We start from the raw sequence: 25,508 nt of genomic DNA on the forward strand, positions 1-25,508 counted from the left end.
GTCGCAATATTGATCAATGACAAAATGACATTTTGAATTTTATGAGAAAAATATATAAATTGTGCAAGAATGTTGCAATACAAAGATACAAAAAAATACAAAGCCAGGCGGATAAGAGTGAAAGTACAGAGTACATATACTGTATACATATGTACAGTATCACAGTTGTCACAGTCCCCTCTAGAGTCAGTAAGGCAAGTGAAAGTTAAGTTTGTGTGAAAGTCAGAGTTAACAATGCATCTATTGTGTGTTTTTCCATGAGTCATATCGAAGCTTTGTGGAACTTGTGCTGTGTGTTTGTGCTTTCTAGATCTTCCAGACTTGTGTGTGTATGACATTGTTCCATTCTATTCCCATGAGTTTGGATGCAATGAGAATCCATCCGGTGGTGGATGAATCCATGTGTGCTAAGCAGCATTGTTCCCATAGACGTGTTCCTCACCAACAGCTGAGTTCTTATTACGTGTTTGCTGACAGGCGGAGGAATGGAGGAATGGAGGTATGGAGGTGGTCACTGTAACAGTAAATGACCAGTGGAGCTCTTTGCTGGTTATAGAATCCCGCAGCTTTATGGGAACAGGTGAAGGATTGTCCGAGGATGGTGTTGTGGTCGGTGGATGGATGTGTATTTTGGACTCCTGACGCTCGGGAATCCATCTGTTGTTTTAAACACTCTTTGTGGATGGATGCTATTCTTACCGGCTGACCTTTGACCCCCCGGGCTGAGTGACATAGTTGGCCCAGGCGGGGAGAACTGGAAAGGGGGTGGAGATGCATGAATGGTGCATAAGTCAGCACACGCTATCTTCTCAAGGGACAATACTATACTATACTAATACTATACTATACTAATACTATAGAAACTCAGGTATTGGGCATTGGGGGTTGTAGGAAGTGCGTCTTAAGATTACTGAACATTAGTGCTGGGCTTCCGTGACCAAATTGGTATTGAGATGTGGACTCCTGTAGAGCAGCTGCACACAATAACCCGCACAGAAAGATCTTAGATCTTCCAGAATCTACACCTTTTCCAGCTGTAGTTCCAAAACGGTCCCACCTCTGGGTACACCCACTGCGCTGTGATTGGTCACTCATGCCCATATAAGGAAGTCGTTTCAGGGCTCACTTCCGAATGTGCAAACATTATGATTATGTGGAACTTTGGCTTGGTTTAACAGGAGAGTAGAGCATTCTAGCTACATTTGGAGGTCAGAAAAGTGGAAAAAGCGTAGTAGGTCCCCTGCTGGCTCTGACCGTTTTTGGATGATTCAATGCTGTTGGCTTCCCTGCCTTCGTGGAGTTGGCTTTAAAGACAATGTTATCAGTGGCTAGAGTGATCACTTCATACTCGGAGCAAAGGTGTTAGATTAATGAGCATCGTGAACAATGGCCCTGGACAACCAGGAAGTCATAAAACACTCCAAAATCGAGATTAATGTTTTTTTTTTTCTGCGGCGGCATTAGAAATGTTGACTTGTCATATGTTGCCCGCTAGCTGCCATTCGAGTCAGGAACAATGTCCACCTTTCATTCCTTGTTTGTTTCTAGCCACGTATGACCAGCACATGAAAACACACACACACACACACAAACACACACATAACACGTACACAAGAATGAAAGAACACACCAAATCCCCATCTTTCTTCATGTAGCTTCTGGTAGATATCCTTCTTCCTGCATTTGTTCAGTCGTTCTTTCTCCATGGCTGCTCACAAGGATGCTGGACGTCCATACTGGTGACATGACAAGGGGGGGGGGGGGTTGATTAGTGGAAGTGGCATTAAGAGAGCATACTTCCTCCCCCACATCTTGATAAGCTCGTTCCTTGTAACGGTGGAAGAGGACAATTGGCCGACTTTTGTTTGCTTTCATTTTGTTAAGCTGTTAAAAGCAAAAGCGAGCACATTTTTGGAATGAAAACAGCGGCAAAAGATTTCAATTAAAAGCATTGCCGATGCTGGAGATTTGGGGAGCCATTTTTCCTCGACGCCGTCCAGACTGTTAGCGTTTGACCATAGAAGGAGAAACAAGTTGGGGCGGCCGAGCAATCAGCAGCGAAGGCTGGAATGACGGCTTGATGAAAGTGTAGACTTATGGATAAGCGTTGACCTTTAGGAGCCAAATTTGCATCAACAATGAAATTTCCCGTGTCGGATCACAGAACCAGTTGTATGGATCTCCGCAGGGCGGGAACGTACGCAGCAATTGTGGTCAAGCTCCGACCTTGTGAAGCCTAATTACGAGGGTTTTGTGTTTTGAATGTTTTCAAACCAAAATGGCCGACTAGATGTTGAGGATAGAGGAACATAGGTTCCTTGGTGATTTCTATGTGTCCTGTAATGGCGAATATGCCTACCAGATTTCGAGATTTATTGTCGCCCATTCATCTAGTATGAAGAAATCCTTCATTTATTGTGGTTAATTGCTTCCAGACCCGACCATGAATTGAATATTTTCTGATTTAGAACATAGAAAACCTGATTCCCACCTCCTAAATACTGTTTATAACAAAATTAGAGCTCTCTAGACATGAAATAACATCCCTAGATTCACTTTTGCACTCTAAACACCAAATATAATACACATAATAAGTGTAAATAAATAATTGAGGACATAATATAAGATTAAATGTAATCTAGATGTGTGGGCAGGAAGTGATTATGGCTACAACAGTAGCCTGTGTTGTTATTGGTTTTAAACCAGTCATGATGTGCTATATATATCACTATATTGACACTTACTATGGTACCCATTATGGCATTGGATGCTCATATCACTGAGTACTTTGGTACGGGACAAAAAAAACTATATTAAGAAAGCAGGAAGTGAACAAATAAAAGAAAAAACAAAACAAAACGGTTACTGATTGTAAAAGTACCAGATTGAATAAGCTTTGCTTCTTCCTACTGCTTTTGGACATGTGGAACTGGGAACTGATTATGGGATGCACTCAATTGGAATCTGATGCATGTTCTAATGAAATTAAACCATTACCATTACCATTACCTTTATTCTGATTATGAAGTTATCATTATTGTATACTTGTGATGGAGTGTGGTGCTTGTCTCACCCAACTACTAGAATATATTTCTTGTTTTTTTCCTCATTCCTAGCCATTTTTATACGTCACAATGCTTCATTTTGGCAGAAAAATGTGCATATTTGACCAATAATAGACCGTATCCAACCACAAAAGTGCCCTGATATTCAAACCACGATGTGTCGAGGAACGATACGCACGTGTCGTATAACGTGACATAATGAATGTGATTCCTCCACAAAGTGGTTATTATGACATAAATGTGTTATGATGAGCCGTGTGACGGCACCTTCAGCGCAGCGTCCATCCCGCCATGGGCTTCCAGGGACACTGCTGCTATCTGGTGGCGCCTGGAAAGAAGTCCCGATTCAAGGCTTAGTTTGAACAGCGGCTGTGATAGGAAAGCAGGTAACTCCATCATCAGCCAACGTGAACTCCACAACCCCCCGAAAACACCCGGGTGACTTCAATCCAATCATCCGCCTCTGGTTGACCTCCACCCAGCCCCTCCACACCATTGTGCCTCTCTCCAACCTCCCATTGACTCACTCAGAGAGGAAGTTGTCCTTCCACTTCCTTCGTCTTTGGGGAGAACAATTCAAGCTTCGTCTCTCAAGCTCGCTCTCCTCCGGCCTCGTTATGCTGCTTTCCTGGGAAAGGGGTGGAAAATTCTGGAAAATGAAAATGGAAAATGATGGGTGACCAGACATAAAATTCTGCTAGTACTAAAATACAAGTCGTACTGTGATTTCCGATGTATAAGCTGCACAGTTTCAGCGGAGAAACTGGATTTGTACGTATATACTGCAGCGGCGTGTAAGCTGCCAATCATGAGCTTGGAAATTGGAAGACGTCATTAGAGTCAGACAACATTAAACTACATTAAACATAACAACATTAAACTCATCACACAGTGACTTAACACACATTTTTCAGAAATATACAAACATGTACCAATACGAGTTAAAAAAACAGTTCAGGTTTTCCCGAGTCAGACAACATTGAGCTACATTAAACATAACAACATTAAACTCATCACACAGTGACTTAACACACACTTTTTTCAGAAATATACAAACATGTACCAATACGAGTTAAAAAAACAGTTCAGGTTTTCCCGAGTCAGACAACATTGAGCTACATTAAACATAACAACATTAAACTCATCACACAGTGACTTAACACACACTTTTTTCAGAAATATACAAACATGTACCAATACGAGTTTAAAAAAAGTTAAAGTTTTCCCGAGTCAGACAACATTGAGCTACATTAAACATAACAACATTAAACTCATCACACAGTGACTTAACACACACTTTTTTCAGAAATATACAAACATGTACCAATACGAGTTAAAAACCAAAACAGTTAAGGTTTTCCCATAATGCATTTTGTTTAAACAAACCATTTCATTGGAGGGCAAGCGGCATAGAAAATGGTGTATGCTGTTGCAGTTCCGCCTCTGTCCACCAGAGGGAGCCAGATGATCCAGTGCAATTAGCCTCAAATTTTCCGCCCCGCTGTATACTTTGCAGGGTTCAAAGTTTAAGACAAAAGTAGCCTCTTATACACAATTTACAGAAATAAAAATAAGCGTTAGACCAAATGTGACAATTTCGTAATGTCGTAACAGTTAGTGATGGACAGCAACATCAGGTTGAGGGACAGCGTCTTCATATTGGCTTCATGAACTGTTTGTCTGTCCAACACTGTGGAGCAATTGCGTAATATAAAAACCTCTTTAGCAACTATATGAACCAGCAGATTCTTCAAATGGCTTTTACTGCCAAATCATCACATGTATCAAAAATAGTACTTCTACTTTCTAGTATTTAACAATGAAAGCAAAAACTCCAGCAGGAGACAATGGTGTAAGAACCAAGCGCCCCTCTGGTGCAGTAACAGGACATGGAAGGGGAAACGCAGGTAATGGTTCCAAACAGTCCGAGTCTTCTCAGCATTTAAACACACTGCAGACTTTGGTAATCTTAACCAACAATCCATCTTTATTTACGCCTCCCAGCACAATCGCCGGCGACAAATGTTTACCAGGAAACAACACTGCGTTTACTTTACTTTACTGCGTGTACCCGTTCCTGTCATGAAATGTGTTGAACTGGCTTGGCTGGTTCCATTGTAAAGGTTGTCAATACTTAAAGCAACATTATGTAAGAATTTCATTCAAATTCATTATTTCAAATTCATGTTCATGGCACGCTGACTTGTAATAAGCAGATCGGGACTGCTTTTGTTGCCATAAATAAGACACTTTAAGTAGTCTATAATATTGGTGGACCAGCCAGGACACCCCTTCTGTTGTATTAGGCTACAGATTTTTAGCGCGCAGGCCTCACAACTAGGAAACCTGAGTTCAATTCCACCCTCAAGCATCTCTGTGTGGAGTTTGCATGTTCTCCCCGTGCATGCGTGGGTTTTCTCCGGGTACTCCGGTTTCCTCCCACATTCCAAAAACATGCTAGGTTAATTAGCCACTCCAAATTGTCCATAGGTATGAATGTGAGTGTGAATGGTTGTTTGTCTATATGTGCCCTGTGATTGGCTGGCCACCAGTCCAGGGTGGACCCCGCCTCTCGCCCCAAGACAGCTGGGATAGGCTCCAGCACCCCCCGCGACCCCCGTGAGGATAAGCGGTAGAAAATGAATGAATGATTCGGTTGAGCTAGTTTTATTATTATACCTCTTGAGTGTTAAGTTGGTGTGTGATGAGTTTAGTGTTCTTTGTAAGAACACTAACACATTCCAAAATCATGCTAGGTTAATTAGCCACTCCAAATTGTCCATAGGTATGAATGTGAGTGTGAATGGTTGTTTGTCTATATGTGCCCTGGGATTGGCTGGCCACCAGTCCAGGGTGTACCCCGCCTCTCGCCTGAAGACAGCTGGGATAGGCTCCAGCACCCCCGCGACCCTCGTGACAGCAATTTATCTTAATTAAGGTACTAAATCTGAGCTGTACTTTTTGATTTCACTTGTGTCAAGTCTTTTGGCAAGTCAAGTTAATTACACATCACAACTGTAGAGGGAAGCAGAGTTGCCCTTAGTCATCCATCCATTCATCCATTTTCCACAGTGCTTATGCTTTGCAGGACTGCCGATATTCCCAGAGAACTAATGACCAATAACGATCATGTTAGCGTTGAGGGTTCCACGCTATGACAGGAAAGAACAGGCTTACGCTGACAAAGGAACCAACAGGTCAGCACAGAGGAATGTTCTGCCTGCAAAAGGCAGGTGAGAACTTTTCTGCTACGGTGATCCCATGCCTCTATCTTGACATCTCCCCCAAAAAACAAAACAAGTGCTTTTAAACTCATGAGTTGTGCAAAAAAACAAAAAGAAAGAAAGAGAAAGGGTCACAAAGAGATAGACGGCTTTGTCTGAAAGACCACAACGATGAACGGGACTTATGTTTTCATGCTAAGCAAACAAGCGTATTTTTTGTCTTGGCATTGAGGTCTTAGTGTTGCGTCTGTGTCACAGGGCTCAGCGCTGCCCCCCAGGGTCACGCTTGATAGCATCTCCTAAATCTCACTGTGAATACCTCCTTTCTGTGCTGCGTGCCACGCCGACACGGGATGTCACGTCCTCGTCGAGGTGAAACGCACAAAAGGATGATCTTTGTACTCTTCATTCACGGCGCTAGCTAGCGCTGGTGAAAGGGCTACATGGGTGTTGTCGTGGTATAAAATTGTGGTATAAAATCGTGGTATAAAATACGCAAACGGGAAAAGAAGCAATTTTAGGGAGCACAAGGCTTTTATTGTATTGAATTATTAGTCTCGTGTCTTGTGCTTATTTGAACTGGTTTATTTACATGAATCATAAATGTTATATCGAATAAAATGATGTCTTCTATATAGCATCATCATGAAAAATGCATGTTCATTTTAATATACGAGGATAGGGATGTCCAATGTCCAAAAACCTATAACCCGATATTGTCCAACTCCCAATTTCCCACACCGATATCAGCCAGTATCATCCCTAGATATGATATTGTAATGATATTGTAGTATAACTATTGCTATAATGGCTGAAAAATGTGATTACAATAATTACAATATCTGGCATAAGATACATTTTATTCATTTATTTATTTGTTTATTATTATTTATTTATTATTTATGTATCTTAATATTAAATAAATATTAACATAAATAAATATTAGGTGTATTAATGTATTCAAAACTTATATTTATTTTATATTTTTTATTTATATTTAATACAGAGCAATTTCATTTTTTCCATGTATAGCAATAACTTTGGATTTCGCAGCTCAATGACTGTTTTTCAAAAACATGTGACTTAATAAATCCTTATTATTCATGGTTTAATAAGGCCTGTTTTGTTATGCGTAGTTAAGCATATTCATGCATAAAAATGGCTAAATTAACAAAAGTACAAACGGAAGATGCGTTTAGGATGATATGTAGTATTCCACATTGGTCACTAGGTGTCAGTAATGTCACGTGAATGAGACAATAGCCACTGCAGGAAGTATGCTGTCCAGGAAGGGAAGCTTAGCAAGAAGGTTATTGTGTTGAATATGTCGGATGATATGTGTGTAAAATGTATTTATGTATTTCTGTATTTATAAAATGTATTTAGAAGGTCATAAACACGTCCTCTTTGCTCTAAATATGAAAATATTTTGTTTGTAAATAAGGAATCCTCAGGTCTGGAAGTAGTTAACCGCAATAAACAAGGCTAGGGTTACTAAATCCATCCATCTTTTCTTATCCCAGGTCAGCTTGAAGGTCCAACATGTCCCGAATTCCCCTGAATCCTCCTACCGGTCGGACGTACCCCGAACATCTCCCCAGGTAGGTGCCCGGGAAGCATCCTGACCAGATGCTCGAGCTTCTCAATGCGGAGGAGCGGCGGCTCCACACCGATTTCTCACCCCGTACTCTATTAGCGTAGTAGCCTCCTGTAATCTATCAAAGCCACGTGACGTCTTATGACCTCAATAAATCCGTCCCACAAGTAAGATCCCAGTCACTTCCTGTCTTACAAAGGCTACTGCCAGCAGGAAGCTCGCGGCCACTGCGGATCCGCAGGCAGATTGCCCTACGATATGTTTGTTAGCGTGTTAGCATTCTGGTCAGCGGCCAGTAAGTGCCCTGCCTCTGAGGTCTAATCTGGCCTCGCGCCTCACTGCACGCGCTCAATAGGGTCCGCGCCCTGCATCATGACATCATGTCTTTGTGTAAAATCCTAGTTCCATTCACGCGCCGCACTGTAGGGCTTAGCATCCAAACGTCCTCTATACCAACACGCAGCTCTTTAAAGGGAGTCCCGGTGGGTACCAGCCGACGTCCAAACATGGCCGCTGCGCTTATACGCAACAACGCATGGGCTCGCCCGTGCTCTGGAAGAGAGGGAGGGATTTGGGATCTTTTTTTTTAACTGTTATCACGGCTTTATGAAGACATGTTGTCGCTAATCATGCTAACATGTGCTTTGGCTGGAGTCTGTCATGTGATCCGCATGTTGGCCGGCTACTTCCTGGTAATCACAAACTCCTTTGTGATTCTGGGAATATACTCACATACTCGTAAATGTTTGTGATTATTTACATTAAAATGAAATGTCCGTTTGAATGTATTTAGGAATATGCAGCAATGGGATCATACTTGGGTCAGGCACACCAATGATGTCACACTGAGACCTCGATTCTATTGGTGGAGAGTCAATATGGGCGGGACTTAAGATGGGCAGAGTGCTGAAACCGCATGAACAGCCAATAGAATAATACATGAATCAATTAAGGACGGTTAAGTTTCATTGATTGATTGCGTCGCAATATACTCAATATATAATTGACAGTAAAAGGTGAAAACGTGTACGTTAGGGTGCATCAAAAAACACAATTATTGAATTTTGATATGGCTGGGTACTAAAAGTGTTCCAATACATGATTATTTAGGGGTGTTTTAGTGGAATAAAGTGGTGAACAGTTGAATGGTCGCCATGAATTGTTATTTAAATGTGTTACTAATGCCCCTTGTGTTTAAAATCAAATACAAAGAAAATAAAAAAAAACTTTATATGTATGTCAAATATCCATCACCGCTACATAAAATTCAGGGTAAGGCTGTGTGAACATGTCCCATTTACTGCCATTCATTTTGTCAATAGGACAAATGAATGGAGAATCTTGAAAGTTGAATTCTGAGAAATACCCAAATTTACTTTGATAACCCTATAAAAAATAATGTTGTATAGAAGTTCATTGTACTCAACATTTCCAAGTCAACTTTTTGGCAATTAGACTAGAAATTGCACATTTTCCGTAATTTTCCAAAAGTTGATGTGTGAGGTGGCACCCCTAAATCTCAACGGATTTCCTCAAAACTTTGCAGAAGACATTTTTATGTTCATTAGAAAAAAATGAAATGCCAGCCAAATTGATATTATGAAATAAAAATTTCCCATTCAAATGTGATGCACCCTAGTGAACGTGTACATGACGCCCATCATTTTTTTTCATCCATCACATTTCCTCCCGGTGAGCTCCAAATATCTGACCAAGCGGCGAAGCAGGAACGCTAGCAACGGTGAACATTCCTCACATTCCAGCTAATATGATGGCGCACACGCAGATTCCACGGTGTGAAAAGTCACGTTTAGAAAACATTATTCTATTCTTCGGTGAGGCTTTGCTGTTTAGTTTCCTTTCTCGGTTGACACTCACGTCTCCTGTCGCCATTTTCCGCCTTCATAGGCGGGATACTTCCTGCGTGCAAGGGTGTCCTGCAAAGCTTACAATGATGTACGCAAGAATACAGTAGTTACTGAGGAACTCGTGAGTAGTGGTTAGGGTTAGATTCCTCAGCAACTACTGCCATTTTGTGTACCTTATTGTAAAGTGTTACCGCCACACATGCGGGCATTATCTCGCTTCACTGGGTTCTGTATAACAGGCACCATAGGAAAAAATGGAGGGAGCTTCCTTATTACAATAAATTCATAATTGCCATGTATTCCAATACTTGTATTCAAATGTATACAGGTGTATTCATATCTATTTGCCACTGACTAGCAGCTCGTCCGTGAGGAACATCAACTCTCCTCCAACATTTGTCACGGCGGCACAGCCGGAGGCTCGGCAGCTCCGTCCAGCATGTTCCAACCGACACGTTAGACGTGAGAGGAAGTCGGTCGGGACCGCGGTGGACCCGGTGGCCCGGCGTTCCTGCGTCCATGCTGCTATGGGAGCCTGAGGCCTGCTCCCCATACGTCCCCGCTCGGGCTCTGTTGTTGATCCTATTGTCTTCTCTGCGTCACCACACGTCGCCCCGGCAAATAAAGGCCGTCTGGCTCCAAGCTTAAACATTGCAGCAAACTCAAAACCAACCATCAGAGCCGATTCATTCACATCTGCTCAGTGGGGCGACAAGGACAGGGCTTTAGGTGGGAAAGAGGGCAGGAAAATAGTTCACTTTTCCCCCGCCGGGTGCCAAGAGAACGGGACAGGACTCAACTTCGAGGGAGCCGCAGCTGTGGCAAGTTGCCCATTTTGTTACATTTAAGTTAGCATATGGAAGATGGGGCTGCTTTTTGGTTTGAGCTCCGGTTGTTGTCGTTTGTTTTTCTTCACGGCCGAGCCCGTAGATGTAACAGTTTGCTGGTCTTGTTTGGTGCCGTTAACGCTGTTTCACGAGAACGCTGCGATTGATACGTGCTAATTTCTACCGTACATTTTGTAAAGAAGTCGATTAGAACCTTGAAAGCTAAGCTCGGTATCGTATAGTATAGTACTATAGTAGTATAGTCGTTTAGTAGATTCCCAAAAGAACAGTGTGTGATGGATTTGTATAAAATCAGCAGCGCTATCATCGGATGCTACATTTTTTTTCAATTTCAAGTTTTCTCTTGTCCATTTTTCCACGTTTTCTTACATTTAACACTCCATGTGTCGCCCCCCCCACCCCTCCCCTCGCCCGGCCGGCCCACCCCACCCCACCCTCCCTGGCCTTCTGCACCCTCCGCATCACTCCCTACCCCACCCTTCATTCTGCAGCGCTACGGACCGATCATGGGTGACTGGAGCTTTCTGGGAAACATTTTAGAGGAAGTCAACGAGCACTCCACGGTGATCGGCAGGGTGTGGCTCACGGTGCTTTTCATCTTCCGCATCCTCATCCTGGGCACGGCGGCGGAGTTTGTGTGGGGCGACGAGCAATCCGACTACGTGTGCAACACCCAGCAGCCCGGCTGCGAGAACGTGTGCTACGACGAGGCCTTCCCCATTTCCCACATCCGGCTGTGGGTGCTGCAGATCATCTTCGTGTCCACGCCGTCGCTGGTGTACGTGGGCCACGCCGTGCACCACGTGCACATGGAGGAGAAGCGGAAGGAGCGCGAGGAGGCCGAACTGAGCCGGCAGCAGGAGCTGAGCGAGGAGAGGCTGCCGCTGGCCCCCGATCAGGGGAGTGTCCGCACCACCAAGGAGACCAGCACCAAAGGAAGCAAGAAGTTCCGACTGGAGGGCACCTTGCTGAGGACCTACATCTGTCATATCATTTTCAAGACGCTCTTTGAGGTGGGCTTCGTGGTGGGCCAGTACTTCCTGTACGGCTTCCGCATCCTGCCGCTGTACAAATGCAGCCGCTGGCCCTGCCCTAACACGGTGGACTGCTTTGTGTCTCGTCCTACAGAGAAAACTGTCTTCATCATCTTCATGTTGGCCGTCGCTTGCGTCTCGCTCTTCCTCAACTTTGTGGAGATCAGCCACCTGGGCCTCAAGAAGATACGCTTTGTTTTCCGCAAGCCGGCCCCCGCCCCGGCGCAGGGCGAGGGCTCTGCCCCCCTGCCCCCGGGGAAGAGCCTCCCCCCCTTGGCCGTGTCGTCTCTGCAGCGGGCCAAAGGTTACAGGCGATTGGACGAGGAGAAGGTTCCTCCCATAACGCACCTCTACCGGCTGGCCGAGGTGGGCATGGAGGCCGGAAGGGGAGCGCCGCCCTTCCACGGGCTGGAGGAGAAGGCGGGGGAGGAGCTGCCCATGGGGGAGATCCCCAAAGCCTACGACGAGAGCCTGCCCTCTTACGCCCAGACCACCGAGGCCGCGGGGGTGACATTACAGCGGGCGGACGGGGCGGGGGAGGGCGGCGAGTGGCAGGGTGCCGACGCGGAGGTCGAGGGGGCGGTCACCGCCGAGGGGGAGAGCGCGGCCCCGGCGGGCAGGAAGGCGTCCATAGAGGACAGCAGACCTCTGAGCCGGCTGAGCCAGGCCAGCAGTAAGGCCAGGTCGGACGACCTCACCGTATGAACCTGTGAGGGCGACCCCGCGCATGTGCCGCCGCACCACGCCAACGTGCCGACGGAGAGCACGTACACCGACGCACGCTCCAGAAAACCTATAGCACGCAGACCCCCCCCCCACGCCGAGGCCTTACATTGGACTTAAATGTAGTTTACTCACACCTCAATTGAGGAAAAATGCCTAATATGGGCAACGGAATACAATTACTGCTGAGACTTCCTCCTTGGTGCATGCCCCATCCTTTAGGTCGTCTTTGCTTCATTTTGTTAAACTATCAATACAATAATAATAATAAACCAAATCATCATAGGAAATACTACTAATTCAATAAACAAATCTTCTTGGTGGGGGTGGAAAAAAAACACCAATTCTAATGAAATAGTCTATTGAATATGTAAAAAAAAAAAGTGTGTTCTTGGTATTCAAATGCAGGGTGGACATGTTTTTACTTGATATAAAAAAAAACAAACCTATGTTCCATTTTTAAGTAACATCTTTTTTATCGAAAGGTTTTAATCACATTTGATGGAGGGTTAGACGTTTTTACACCGAGACCTCTAGTCTAGTATACTTGTGTGTCTTGGCTGTACTTCATTTGTACTTCATTTGTACTTCATTTCCATTTCATTCAAACAGAGCCTCTGTTCACGCCGCGCAAACAAACCAGTGCCTACTCTATCCATTTTTATACGCAGCTCAAAAAAAAAGGTGACATTTTCGGGGATTTTTTTTTTTTGTTGCAAGTGTGCACTGTAACACGGCTTTTTACACCTCAACTACGCATCTATCACGTGACGTGCAACCATCTCGTGTTTATATATATGAAGTCACGAGGACAACACCGCACGTCTCAATGTCTTTTTCAATGTCTCTGTGTGTCATGTAGACCGCCGTGCCATTTGGAAGCGTTTTGCCCTATTAGAGAATGAACTATAGAGCCACCTCAGGCCAAATCCGCTCTCTTTTTGCGCTGTACAAACAGGCGTCCGGGTGATAAAGATCTTGCCCCGTCAGCACAAAGTATTGTTGGGAGGCGGGACAATAAAAGAAAACGGTGGCCATGACTGAAAACAAGCATCCTTAACCTGGCTTGCGGGGGGAAGAGAAATACTTGATTTAGTTGAAGAGGCAAATACTAAACCACAGTCTGAGCAAGTGTACATAGCACCCATGTCATTGTGTCAGAATGTACATAATGTGTTGTTTTAGGTACTTGGCTCATATATTTCATGTCACCATGTCACAAACGGTGCCACATTATTCACCGGCAAGTGTTACAATTCATTGAAAGCATATTGTTGTGCCTTTTATGGAAATCTCTAGCTTGAAATATATGTAGATATATATTTAAACATATACAGGATTGACCTCTGTGAATCTTGGAATTCAAACAAGCAGGATCAAACACACGTACGATGCACATGCAGGGCAGCTTTGACCCTTTTCTGACCCTTAATCCTACTTTAACATCCTATAAAAATGCAAAGAGCAAAAGCATACTTGTTTACACATCTTAAAGTGACATATGACTGGTAAGGTATATGATGACTGTTGCATTGCTTGTTATGTTTGTAAGAAGGAATGATTCATCTTTGGAGGAGAAAGACAAATATCATTTTTACTAACTTGTAGTCTTCTGATGATAATTGTGTAGTGGCAGTATCTTCTTTTTAAATGCAGTCAAAAAAAATAATAAAACAATCACACGTGGTCGTTTTGTGTTGCCTTTCTCCGCATACACAAACACTACACGCCACACCTCCAATAAGTCGTAGTACTTGAATGTGTATTTCTCATACTGACATAGACACGAAGCGGGTTCATCTCTATTTTCTATGATTGTCCTTAGGGGGCAGGGTGCACCCTGGACTGGTGGTTAATAATCCCTGGTGAGAAAATGGAATATTTGATGTGAAATGTGAGGCAAGCGCCAGCAGAGGCCGCTGTGGTGCAATTCCCTTTTCTACTTTCCATCAAGCCAACTTTTCCGGAGGTCCATCGAGTCCATGGAGAACATGTGGATCGTCTCTTTGCTCATTGTCGTTTATGACATTTAGTTCAGATTTGATTTATCCTTCCTTCCCTCTACTCTATTTTTCCATCTTAACCCAACCGTTGGCCGCCCCAGTACCCGGAGAAAACCCACGCATGCAAACTCCGCACAGAGATGGCAGAGGGTGGAATTGAACCCTGGTCTCCTAGCTGTGAGGTCTGCACGCTAACCACTCGACCGCCGCGCCGCCCTGATTATGATTCATGGTTAACTTTTTTTCTGATGACAGATGAGGCTCTAATCTTTCTTTTGGCAAATGCCATGTCTATGTAGCCCAAAAACACAAAATGATCTGTGTGCCTTGAAAAATCTGTCAAAATCATCAAAAATGTACGATAGGATGACTAATAATATAATTATTTTATGAACTAATAATAATGAACTGGTTGCTCCTCAAGCTGGGTGAGGGTGCTTGGATGTGGGGTTTTTATGCTGTGTAGACAAGGAATAATTAAGATAGCCTTTATTTGTCCCTCAGTGGGGAAATTTGTATGTAATAATATATGTTTTGTTGGGATGAGGTTGGAATCTGGGCGGTTAGGGGGGCGGGACTAGATAAGTCTTGACTTCTTCCCACTCCCTTTCGAACATGTGTATGTTTATATATACATAGGTATTTTTATTTGTATTGGTTTTGGTTGGTTTGTTGTGCTTTGGATGTTTTTCATGTTTGAAAATGGCCAACACTGAGAAAAATGTCTGGGCTTGAATGAGTTAAGGAAGTCAAGAGATAAAATATGCGGCCGACGAAAAGTGAGATTTGTTGTGACGCTGGCTACTTTATGACCCTTTCAATGGTTTTGTGAACATCCCAGAAACCTCTAACAAAGGAAAATAAAGGCGGGAAAGGCCCTGAAGGCAAAGCGATGGCGCAGATAAGAGGAGTTAATACTTGTGTTGGCTCTTCTCGTTTGCCGTGTGAATCCCTCGCACATGAAAGCGCAAAAGCACAGGCGTGAATATAAATCAGTGGCGGCACAACACACGCCTCCGAGCACGACACCGATTGCCTGGAGGAGAGACACATTGTTTGTTGAACATGGCAGCACAGAGAGAACTAATTATCAAACTGTCTGATTTGGTGCTCATCTTCTACCCGGCAGCTTGCATCAACAGTAAAGCCCTTACAGGAGACAAAAACACTTCATGTTCATGTACTGTATATGAAGTTCATGTCTTATCACAGTAAAAATTATCAAAAATGATATCATCAAAAAAATCGGATTATATTAAACTCATGTAAAATCTATCTGATATTGGCACTCCGATACAAGCAATCATTTCCTTCCGGACTCGGCCATCTGGATAGAACATGATCGTAACATGTGCTAACGTGTTATATATAACATGGGGTAGGAGTGATGTCAGCCGCTGCTCTCCGAAACAGATGTTACAGCTGAGGGCAAAACTTGTTAAGTTTCCCGTGGTGGCACAGAACCGGGGAAGTTTAATACGACAAAACTAGGCATGCTTTTTCACAGCTTTTACACAGGAATCTCACACTTGACGGACAAAACGTAATCCGCTGTAATTAGAAAAGATGTTTGTTTGTTGGGTTTAAACGCTTAATTCAAAACTGCAAACCTGGCTATAGTATGTATGCCTAGCCAGTACCACGCTTCAATGTTACGTTGTTTCATGCGTCTATTATGTCGGACAAATGCAAAGTTACAGTGTACAGTCCCTCGTTTGGTCGGGTATTGGACTATTTTCAGTTGAAGTGCTCTCAGCAACTTCACCGTTAAATTACCATGTTCTTGGTTCTTGTTCTGCTGGTTGTTAAAATTAAAATAATGATCCGCTCTTCCGTGCCCCGGGTTGGGGCTGTGGCCACTCACGTTGTATATTTGGAATGTCGTCATTTCTGTAATGTTATGCTTTAAAATGTCAGCATATTAGTTTTATCGTGTTAAGAAATGTGTGAGATGCAGATGCGGTCATCAGTCCCATGTGGCGCCCACGCCATAGGTTCCCTACTCTTGAATAGCCACAACTGCTACAACATGTGCTCGGAGGGCTCGACAGCTATGCAAATAGGCGACGTGTGGGCGGATCCGGCACGGATCTTGAGGGCGCATGTGAAGCAACGGGACAAGGTTGACACAACCTGACATGATGAGCGCGCAAGCAAGTTTCCAAAAGTGTGGCTCGGTGCTGGTGACGGGAGCTAACCGTGGTCTGGGACTGCAGTTGGTCAAAAGTCTGGCCGCCGGAGGGTTTTCACCCGGGAAGATCATAGCCACGACCAGAGACCCCTCCAGCGCGCTGGTAGCTCTTAAAATATCATTCCCAGTGTGGTGACTCGTTTACCTGTGGAAAGCAAATGCCATCCGTCTGTGTGGTCGGAGTTTCGGATGCGATAGCTGCTTTGTCACGTTCAAAGCTTACGATGTTACGATGTTACCAGCCATCTGATTACGTACTTCTAAGTTCTGAGTGTAAAATACGATAAATTGTATTGTTTGTTTTTTGTACTAGAAACTGAAGGAACTGGCAGAAAAGCATTCAAACATTTACATCGTCGTCCTGGGTAAGTTAAGATCTGGTTTGTGGGTTTTTTGGGTGTATGTTTGATTGTATTTTAAAGTAGAGGCCTATATATTTTACTTTAGTTTGATTCATTCATTCATTCATTTTCTACCGCTTGGAGCCTATCCCAGCTGTCTTGGGGCAAGAGTACACCCTGGACTGGTGGCCAGCCAATCCCAGGGCACATATAGACAAACAACCATTCACACTCACATTCATACCTATGGACAATTTGGAGTGGCTAATTAACCTAGCATGTTTTTGGAATGTGGGAGGAAACCGGAGTAGCATGCAAACGCCACAAAGAGATGGAATTGAACTCAGGTCTCCTAGCTAGAGGTCTGCGCTCTAACCACTCGACCGCCATGCAGCCACCTTATTAGATTTTGTTTGTATTTGCATTAGTTTTCGCATATTTGTTTATGTTTACCTTCGCCTGAAGAGCTGCACACAAAAGGGTGAGAACTTGTCAACACGTCACGCCTGGTGGTGCCTGTGCTACTATTATTCTGACACAGATCAACGTACTGTACACAACACTCTTTGTAACTTTAGGGTGTTTAGCCAAATTATTGATCCACACGTTTAGGGCGCTGACAAGCACACGTGTGTAAGATTTGACAAGGACTGGTTGAAAAACATGGCCACCATCGAACAAAACGAGCAGGACTTGGCAACTGCTGACCATAAGTCATTGCCGCTTTGTGTAGCGATTATGTTATTATTATTATAATAACATATTATTATCTTTGATGCCACAAATTGTCATTAGCACAAACACAAGCTTTTGCATCTGGATTTCATCCACATCGTTCCCACCTGGGAGGCGATACAGATGTATCAGGGCACGGACAAACAGACTGAAAAACTGGTTCTTTCCTCGAGCCATCATCTCCCTCAACAAGACCATGTAACCAAGGCAACCAATCGTCCTCTACAATGTAGACCCTTCGTTATTTATTATTATTTATTCTTCTAATTTCTAATTTCTATATTTTGTACTGTCATACTGTCTTGCACTGAAAATGGAGCTGCTGCGATTTCATTCTACTATATGTAAAATGGGGCGGCACGGCGGTCTCGTGGTTAGCGCGCAGACCTCACAGCTAGGAGACCAGGGTTCAATCCCCACCCTCGGCCATCTCTGTGTGGAGTTTGCATGTTCTCCCTGTGCATGCGTGGGTTTTCTCCGGGTACTCCGGTTTCCTCCCACATTCCAAAAACATGCTAGGTTAATTGGCGACTCCAAATTGTCCATAGGTATGAATGTGAGTGTGAATGGTTGTTTGTCTATATGTGCCCTGGGATTGGCTGGCCACCAGTCCAGGGTGTACCCCGCCTCTCGCCCGAAGACAGCTGGGATAGGCTCCAGCACCCCCCGCGACCCTTGTGAGGAAAAGCGGTAGAAAATGAATGAATGAATATGTAAAATGACAATAAAGGGCATTCTGATTCTGATCTGATTCTGATTCTGATCTGATTCCGATGTGCTCTTCTGCCAGACGTAGTGAGTCAAGAGAGCATCCAGAAGTGTGTGGAGGAGGTCCATGAGCTGGTGCAAGAGGAAGGCCTAAACTGCCTCATAAACAATGCAGCAATCAACCTGGTGGCCGACTTCCACACTGTAACTGCTGAGAAGATGATTGAGAACTTCCGCACCAATGCTGTGGCGCCTCTGATGATCACGAAGGTAATGATTATCTTGCCTGTAATGGAGTCGGGTTCTGGTAAATGTTTCCTAGAGACAAGACACCCATCTCTATGCTCATGGCAGGCCTTCCTTCCTCTGCTGAAGCAAGCTGCATCCAGAGGAGCGTGTGGTGCGGAGAGCATGGGCATCCAAAGAGCAGCTGTCATTAACATGTCTTCTCTGGTGGGCTCTGTGCAGCTCACATGGGGGGAGAGAGCCCACTACTTTAAATGGTACCCCCACAGAGCGTCTAAGGTTCGTTGGCATGACTGGAAATGACATTTGTGGTGCCCCCTATAGGTTGTGTTGAAAATGCTGTGAAAGATGCGAGCGTACCTGGAATTCAGTCATTCATTTTGTACCGCTTATCCTCACGAGGGTCGAGGGAGGGTGCTGGAGCTTATCCCAGCTGTCTTCGTGCGAGAGGCGGGGTACACCCTGGACTGGTCACCTGTCATACAGATATCCTCAAATGTTTTATAAGCATTAGACAAACGGTCAATGACTTATGGACAATTAGATGCTAAGTCTTGCTAATACCCGATGCTAAAAAGTTCTGCTTAATGGTGGCTATGTTTTTCCACCAATTTAGCTTTGTAGTGTGTATTAAGCTACGTGACGCATTTCAAGCCATTCCGACTTAGCGGAGTTGAACAGCACCACGATGTAGTGTATTTGTCAGAAAAATAGTAGCGCCGGTAACGTAGTAGGAGTGCATATTGTGACATATCGTCGCCATTTTGTGTGCGGCAGCTCAGCAGTAGAAAACCGTTTTTTGCAGGGTGGGCAGAGGCGGGACTTGGCAGCTAGTCTAATGATAAGATAACCCTGAGGATATCAGCATATGTGTCATATGTGCTAACATTCAAATGTAAGTTACATGAATTATGTATTGTGACATGATCAAAGAAGCATCGACGGTTTGTCTTACAAATAAATAATCTAAACAAAATTGTGATACTCAACAACAACCAATGGGTTCTTCCACATTCAAGAGTGCCCTAAACATGGTGAGCCGCTGCATGGCAGTAGATCTGGAGTCTGACGGCATTCTGTGTATGGCTATACACCCAGGCTGGGTCCGCACCGACATGGGAGGCCCTCAGGTACAGACCAGATGAGGAACTCAAACCCCTGAGCAGCTTTGGGCAATAGAGACAGCCTCAATAATTACCTATGAAGTCAATGTGAGCTAAACGCTAATCCGTTGTTTCGTTTTCCAGGCTCCACTGAGTCCCGAGGAGAGTATTTCTTCTCTCTTGTCTGTTATTGGTGGACTGAGCGAGAAGGATCATGGGTCGTTTCAGAACTACAAAGGAGAAACATTGCCTTGGTGATCCTGGCTATCTGATTCCAGATCAGTATCACTATATACTTTGTTCATCTCATCTCTATTGAGTCATTCTTAGTGCATAGTAAATAAAAGCTGGACACTGACTACTCTATCCAAGTTTAGGATCTGTAGTATTGTACCTTTAGAATGTACAGTCCACTGTAATAAAAATTCCTGCTAACGTGAGGAGTGTACTTATTTTGTGTGATAGTCTACTGTAAACAAAGATGTCATGTTTGTGTATAATGTACAGCTGCACTGTTTTACAAATGTGTGGTAATATATGAGCCATTATTCCAAAACCTACCATTCTTAGGAGATACAGCGGAACCATGATAGTGTCCGCCCAAAATATACACCACATTTACTTGTTACCGTACAATATGGCATGAGTCTTGTTGTGTCATTTGTGTGAGGACAACTGTGTTCTCAGTGTAGTTTAATCAAAAAACGTTCTAGTTAGCATTCTTAGCTAGCTAACAAAATGGCACCCGCACCCATTCATAATGTATTTTTTTTAATCAAAAAACGTCCTTGTTAGCATCATTAGCTTGCTAACAAAATGGCACCCGCACCCATTCATAATGTATTTTTTTTAATCAAAAAACGTCCTTGTTAGCATCATTAGCTTGCTAACAAAATGGCACCCGGAAACAAACGTCATGTATGTCGTACGTCTATGTTGTCATTAGCGGCTGACTGTCAGAAATCTTAACCCAAAACACATTTTTATAGTTTTACAATTCTTTTTTGGTACGTACCAGTTTCTGTGTATCAGCATGTCGCTAAATATATATTGTTGCAGAAACATTTAACCGTAACCGTCACGGTTATGTTATATTTCATCCTCACCACTAGGGGAGCTCCAGAGTTGAACTGAACATTTTCCAGGTAGTACTTAACTGAAGATATGTTTTACTTTTAAACGTGTAACGTCATGCGAAGATAGTGTAGCATAACAAATGTCGTGTCACGGTGATGTTTATATGTAAATATTTGTATGAATGTTAAAATACATAATTTACTGTACGCCCATTTAATTGTCATGTAGTGTATATGCGCGCTTACATCCACACATCCCTTCTCTGCTTGCTTCTCTGTGAGTGTCCCCAGAAGGGGAAAAGAAACATTTCCATTGGTCCTTTCAGGGGGAGAGGAGGAGAAAACGCCGAAGACCAACTCGAATTCCTCAAACCTCCTCAAATTTCCTCCAAGCCGTCGTCGAAACCTCCTCTCTGGTCCACTTCTCTTCCTCACCCATCCGAGCCGCTCTCGACTTAACGGTAAAGTAACAGCGACGACGACTCAACTCGTCTGATTTTTACACCACTTTAAAGCGATTTTGAATACGTAAAAACGCTTAAATTTTATTTCTTGCTGCTTAAATCTGACCCCCCCCCATTCCAACCACCAGATGTTGCGGGGTGTCGCCGTGCTCCTGTTAGCCCTGGCTCTCTCTCACGCAGAGGTAAGTTTAAACTTCTATTTAAAAATGTCATCGCATGTCATAAAAACACACGCCGAATGATTTATAATAACACAAAAACATAGAACTAGTAGGTCGTGTTATCAGAGTAGTGCATTCATGCAGGTTTGCTGTAAATGTCACTAAATGCGTATGGAATGTGGCATTAATCACTGTTGCTAGTTACTATTAATTGCTTCGCTATTATCAGTCCTCATAGTTTAAAAACCAAAACACATTCCGAATGATTAAGACAAAGGAAAAACATGCAACTGGTAGTTAAACATCATGTTATTTTCAGTTTTTCCATTGTTATCTGCAGGTTTGCTGTAAATGTCACTAAATGCTTATGGAATGTGGCATTAATCGCTGTTGCTAGTTACTAGTAATTGGTTCGCGATTATCAGTCCTCATAGTTTAAAAACCAAAACACATTCCGAATGATTAAGACAAAGGAAAAACAAGCAACTGGTAGTTAAACATCATGTTAGTGTCTGTTTTTCCATTGTTATCTGCAGGTTTGCTGTAAATGTCACTAAATGCTTATGGAATGTGGCATTAATCGCTGTTGCTAGTTACTAGTAATTGGTTCGCTACTATCAGTCCTCATAGTTTAAAAACCAAAACACATTCCGAATGATTAAGACAAAGTAAAAACATGCAACTGGTAGTTAAACATCATGTTAGTGTCTGTTTTTCCATTGTTATCTGCAGGTTTGCTGTAAATGTCACTAAATGCTTATGGAATGTGGCATTAATCACTGTTGCTAGTTACTAGTAATTGGTTCGCGATTATCAGTCCTCATAGTTTAAAAACCAAAACACATTCCGATTGATTAAGACAAAGGAAAAACAAGCAACTGGTAGTTAAACATCATGTTAGTGTCTGTTTTTCCATTGTTATCTGCAGGTTTGCTGTAAATGTCACTAAATGCTTATGGAATGTGGCATTAATCGCTGTTGCTAGTTACTAGTAATTGGTTCGCTACTATCAGTCCTCATAGTTTAAAAACCAAAACACATTCCGAATGATTAAGACAAAGTAAAAACATGCAACTGGTAGTTAAACATCATGTTAGTGTCTGTTTTTCCATTGTTATCTGCAGGTTTGCTGTAAATGTCACTAAATGCTTATGGAATGTGGCATTAATCGCTGTTGCTAGTTACTAGTAATTGGTTCGCTACTATCAGTCCTCATAGTTTAAAAACCAAAACACATTCCGAATGATTAAGACAAAGGAAAAACAAGCAACTGGTAGTTAAACATCATGTTATTTTGAGTTTTTCCATTGTTATCTGCAGGTTTGCTGTAAATGTCACTAAATGCGTATGGAATGTGGCATTAATCACTGTTGCTAGTTACTAGTAATCGCTTCGCTATTATCAGTCCTCATAGTTTAAAAACCAAAACACATTCCGAATGATTAAGACAAAGGAAAAACAAGCAACTGGTAGTTAAACATCATGTTAGTGTCTGTTTTTCCATTGTTATCTGCAGGTTTGCTGTAAATGTCACTAAATGTTTAAGGAGTGTGGCACCAATCACTGTAATCGATGCACTACTATTCAGTCCTCATATTTTACAAAATAGAAACACATTCCGAGGTTAACACCGTGTTTTAAGGCATTTAGCCCTTTTCCCCCTCCAGGGTCACCCTAAATGTCACTAAATGTTATGTTAGTTGCAGTATGCATTATTATGCCGAACAAGGGAGGTTTGAAGGTAAAATGGCCGTGCTTTGTATAAAACAGTGACACATGAATAGCGGGCAGCTGTGAAAAGAAAAGAAGGAAGGGCTGAGCTTGTGTACATTTCATCAGCGCTGCTCCACCTCCACTTTACGCTTACTGTTTGGGGATGCTTGGGTGCTGCTCTAATGGTGTCCAAACAGAGCGTTTGGGTGGTCAGTCACCCAGCGTGTGTGTGTGTTCCAATAATGCTCACCTTATGTGTGTCAGACTGTGGAGAGAAGTAGCCAATTACAATAGACTGTGGTGTTTTTGTTTTGTTTTGTTTTGTTTTGACCTGTGGAAAATGGTGAGCTAAGAGGTGTTTTCCGATTATTTTGTCGACATTGGAAATAGGAGAACATGCACACACAAGTGTTTGATGACCTCACAGCTGTTGAACACCTGGCTTTTTGTTGTTTGCTCCCCTGTTGACCTTGAGTCACAGTCAGAGGAAGTAAACCACATTTCTTTTGACTTCATACTGACCGTCTGTTGCCTAATTACAGAGGAGATATAAAAACATTGGCATTGTACTACATAGAGCATAATAATGTAAGCTAGTGATACTGTCTGGAGAAAACATATTCATTAAAAAAAGGGGTTAATAAAAACAAAACATATACCTTGCTAGGTTGCACTGTTCCACTCTAGTCCTGTAGGTGGCATAATACACACTAGCCACGTTTACATGAGGACTTTTTCTCTTTCCGAATGACTTTTCCGAAAACAATGGTATACATGGAAAGGAATATTCCAATGGCGTGTCTCAACCAGAATAGTCAATGGGGCATGCCCAGTAAAACGTAAACACCAACATCACGTGATACAGACTTCCTGGAGTTTTTCTTTCCCTTGTTGGAATAACTCCGTATTGCCAGTTTTTCCTTCATCCAGTCTTGAAATTTAGTTTGAATCCAAAACAAACTTTCCTTAGCAGTCCAGTGCCGATTGCTGGCCTCCATTTTTAAAAGTGAAGAACGTCTGGAGCTGCGTGTTACGTCATATCTCAGCATTGGCTGAAAGAACGCACCCGGGAACAGGAAAAGATAAAGTTGAATCTTGCTAATATTTGATAATGAAGCTGGGCACATGTTTTATATAGATATGTATTTTCTTTTGGAATAAAAGTGGACTTGTGAATGGCGTATAGAAGGGTTTAGATTCTGTTCCACAGATGGCGCTAATGCACACCAAAGCTGCTTGCCAACCGCCAATAAACAACAGAAGAAGAAGAAGAACGCAGTCTGACGACTTTCCGTTTGAGCGGGTACAAGATACCTCAATCGGATTGGGGAAAGGAATATTCCACCCCTGGGAATCCCATTATATGTTAATTTGGATTGGCACTTTTCTTTGGGAATGAGGTGTATACAAAGGCTAGATTCTATTTGTTTGAGCAAATAACCTGAATGGAATTGGAATATTTAGGTCCATGTAAACGTGGCTATTGTTTCCTAACTTCTCAAGGAACTAAGGAGAAGACATGTAATTTATTGTCGTTTGTTTTAACAATGGTAAACAAGACTACTGAGCAGAGAGAAGACCTCTGTCAAAGCCAAACATGAATGGGAAATAGTGGAAAAAACACATTAAATCCATGTATATACTGTTCCACCCCAGTCATACATATACTAGGTACCACATTAGGTAAGAAATGATGGAGCAGGTGTTTCCACCATGATAATCAAGACCCCTGTAAAGGCTATCAAATAATACCACATAGTCAAATAGAGCCACATCCTCCACACAGAGCCACAACTGGACAATAGCAAAGGTTCTAGCTGTTTGCACATTAATTACAGACGCTAACCCGTTTCCAATGTCATGTGCAGCTGTTGCTAAGGGATGTAGAACACGTTAGCCGCACCATAACGTGATGCCAGGAGAGCTGCTCTATTTGTCCAACAGATATAACGCCGTCTTCTCCCTGAGCTTAGCAAGGCGTAGCAGCAAGCGCTTATGTAGCATGCGCTATCATGAATAACGAATCTTAATTACAGTGACATCAAAGTACGGCTATCCATATGCTCGGCATAGGAAGACTTCTATTTATGTCATCTACGCCTTCCATAGTCTGATCACGTGGCATTGACACAACGCGGATCAAGCTGGTGTTTGGTACAAAAGTGGTACTGATGTTTTGACTCAAGCTAGGCTCAAGAACAACAACAATGAGTAATTGTTATATGATTAATACAGTTTAATACATGAACTGCACCTAAAGGAAGTAGACGTGTTTTGGGTCAAATTTCCACTCCAAACCAAAGTTTAATGGCTCCCATAATGGCTGCCATGCCCCATCACGTTACAATGTACCTTTGGCATAATCCTGCTAACACACAAGCAAACAGACAAAGACAGTAAAAACATTG

At 43.0% G+C, this 25,508-nt stretch overlaps 2 protein-coding genes and 1 long non-coding RNA gene across 11 annotated transcripts in view; 2 read left to right on the top strand and 1 right to left on the bottom strand.

Annotated features, from left to right (window-relative positions):
• The window catches only part of LOC131136108 (gap junction alpha-8 protein-like), a 76,043-nt gene extending 59,101 nt beyond the window's left edge, over positions 1 to 16,942 (top strand). For 4 of the 5 annotated variants that reach the window (XM_058082631.1, XM_058082630.1, XM_058082633.1 and 1 more), the window contains 2 exons: positions 7,813 to 7,890; positions 11,094 to 14,032. In XM_058082631.1, the coding sequence (XP_057938614.1) occupies positions 7,813 to 7,890; positions 11,094 to 12,341 (1,326 nt within the window). In that variant the 3' untranslated portion in view covers positions 12,342 to 14,032. Of the gene's footprint in view, positions 1 to 7,812; positions 7,891 to 11,093; positions 14,033 to 16,866 lie in introns of those variants that run through there. The other variant, XR_009131691.1, reaches the window with a different exon arrangement.
• LOC131136112 (uncharacterized) lies at positions 1 to 21,498 on the bottom strand. Of its 4 annotated transcripts, XR_009131695.1 has the most exons (6): positions 20,702 to 21,498; positions 19,782 to 19,916; positions 18,944 to 19,058; positions 3,593 to 3,714; positions 3,333 to 3,393; positions 1 to 1,736 (listed from the first exon to the last, which is right to left on the bottom strand). It is a non-coding gene; the product is annotated as an uncharacterized LOC131136112 (long non-coding RNA). The 4 variants fall into 4 exon arrangements; XR_009131694.1 differs by lacking the exon at positions 19,782 to 19,916; XR_009131692.1 differs by lacking the exon at positions 19,782 to 19,916 and having other exon boundaries at positions 2 to 1,736; positions 21,009 to 21,498.
• fstl1b (follistatin-like 1b) overlaps positions 20,694 to 25,508 on the top strand; it is a 23,250-nt gene continuing 18,435 nt past the window's right edge. Inside the window, exons 1-3 of one of the 2 annotated variants that reach the window (XM_058082636.1) lie at positions 20,694 to 20,831; positions 21,089 to 21,223; positions 21,355 to 21,408. In XM_058082636.1, the coding sequence (XP_057938619.1) occupies positions 21,355 to 21,408 (54 nt within the window). In that variant the 5' untranslated portion in view covers positions 20,694 to 20,831; positions 21,089 to 21,223. The other variant, XM_058082635.1, reaches the window with a different exon arrangement.

This window comes from Doryrhamphus excisus, chromosome 9 (genome assembly GCF_030265055.1).
Source record: "Doryrhamphus excisus isolate RoL2022-K1 chromosome 9, RoL_Dexc_1.0, whole genome shotgun sequence".
Classification (NCBI taxonomy): Eukaryota; Metazoa; Chordata; class Actinopteri; order Syngnathiformes; family Syngnathidae; genus Doryrhamphus; species Doryrhamphus excisus.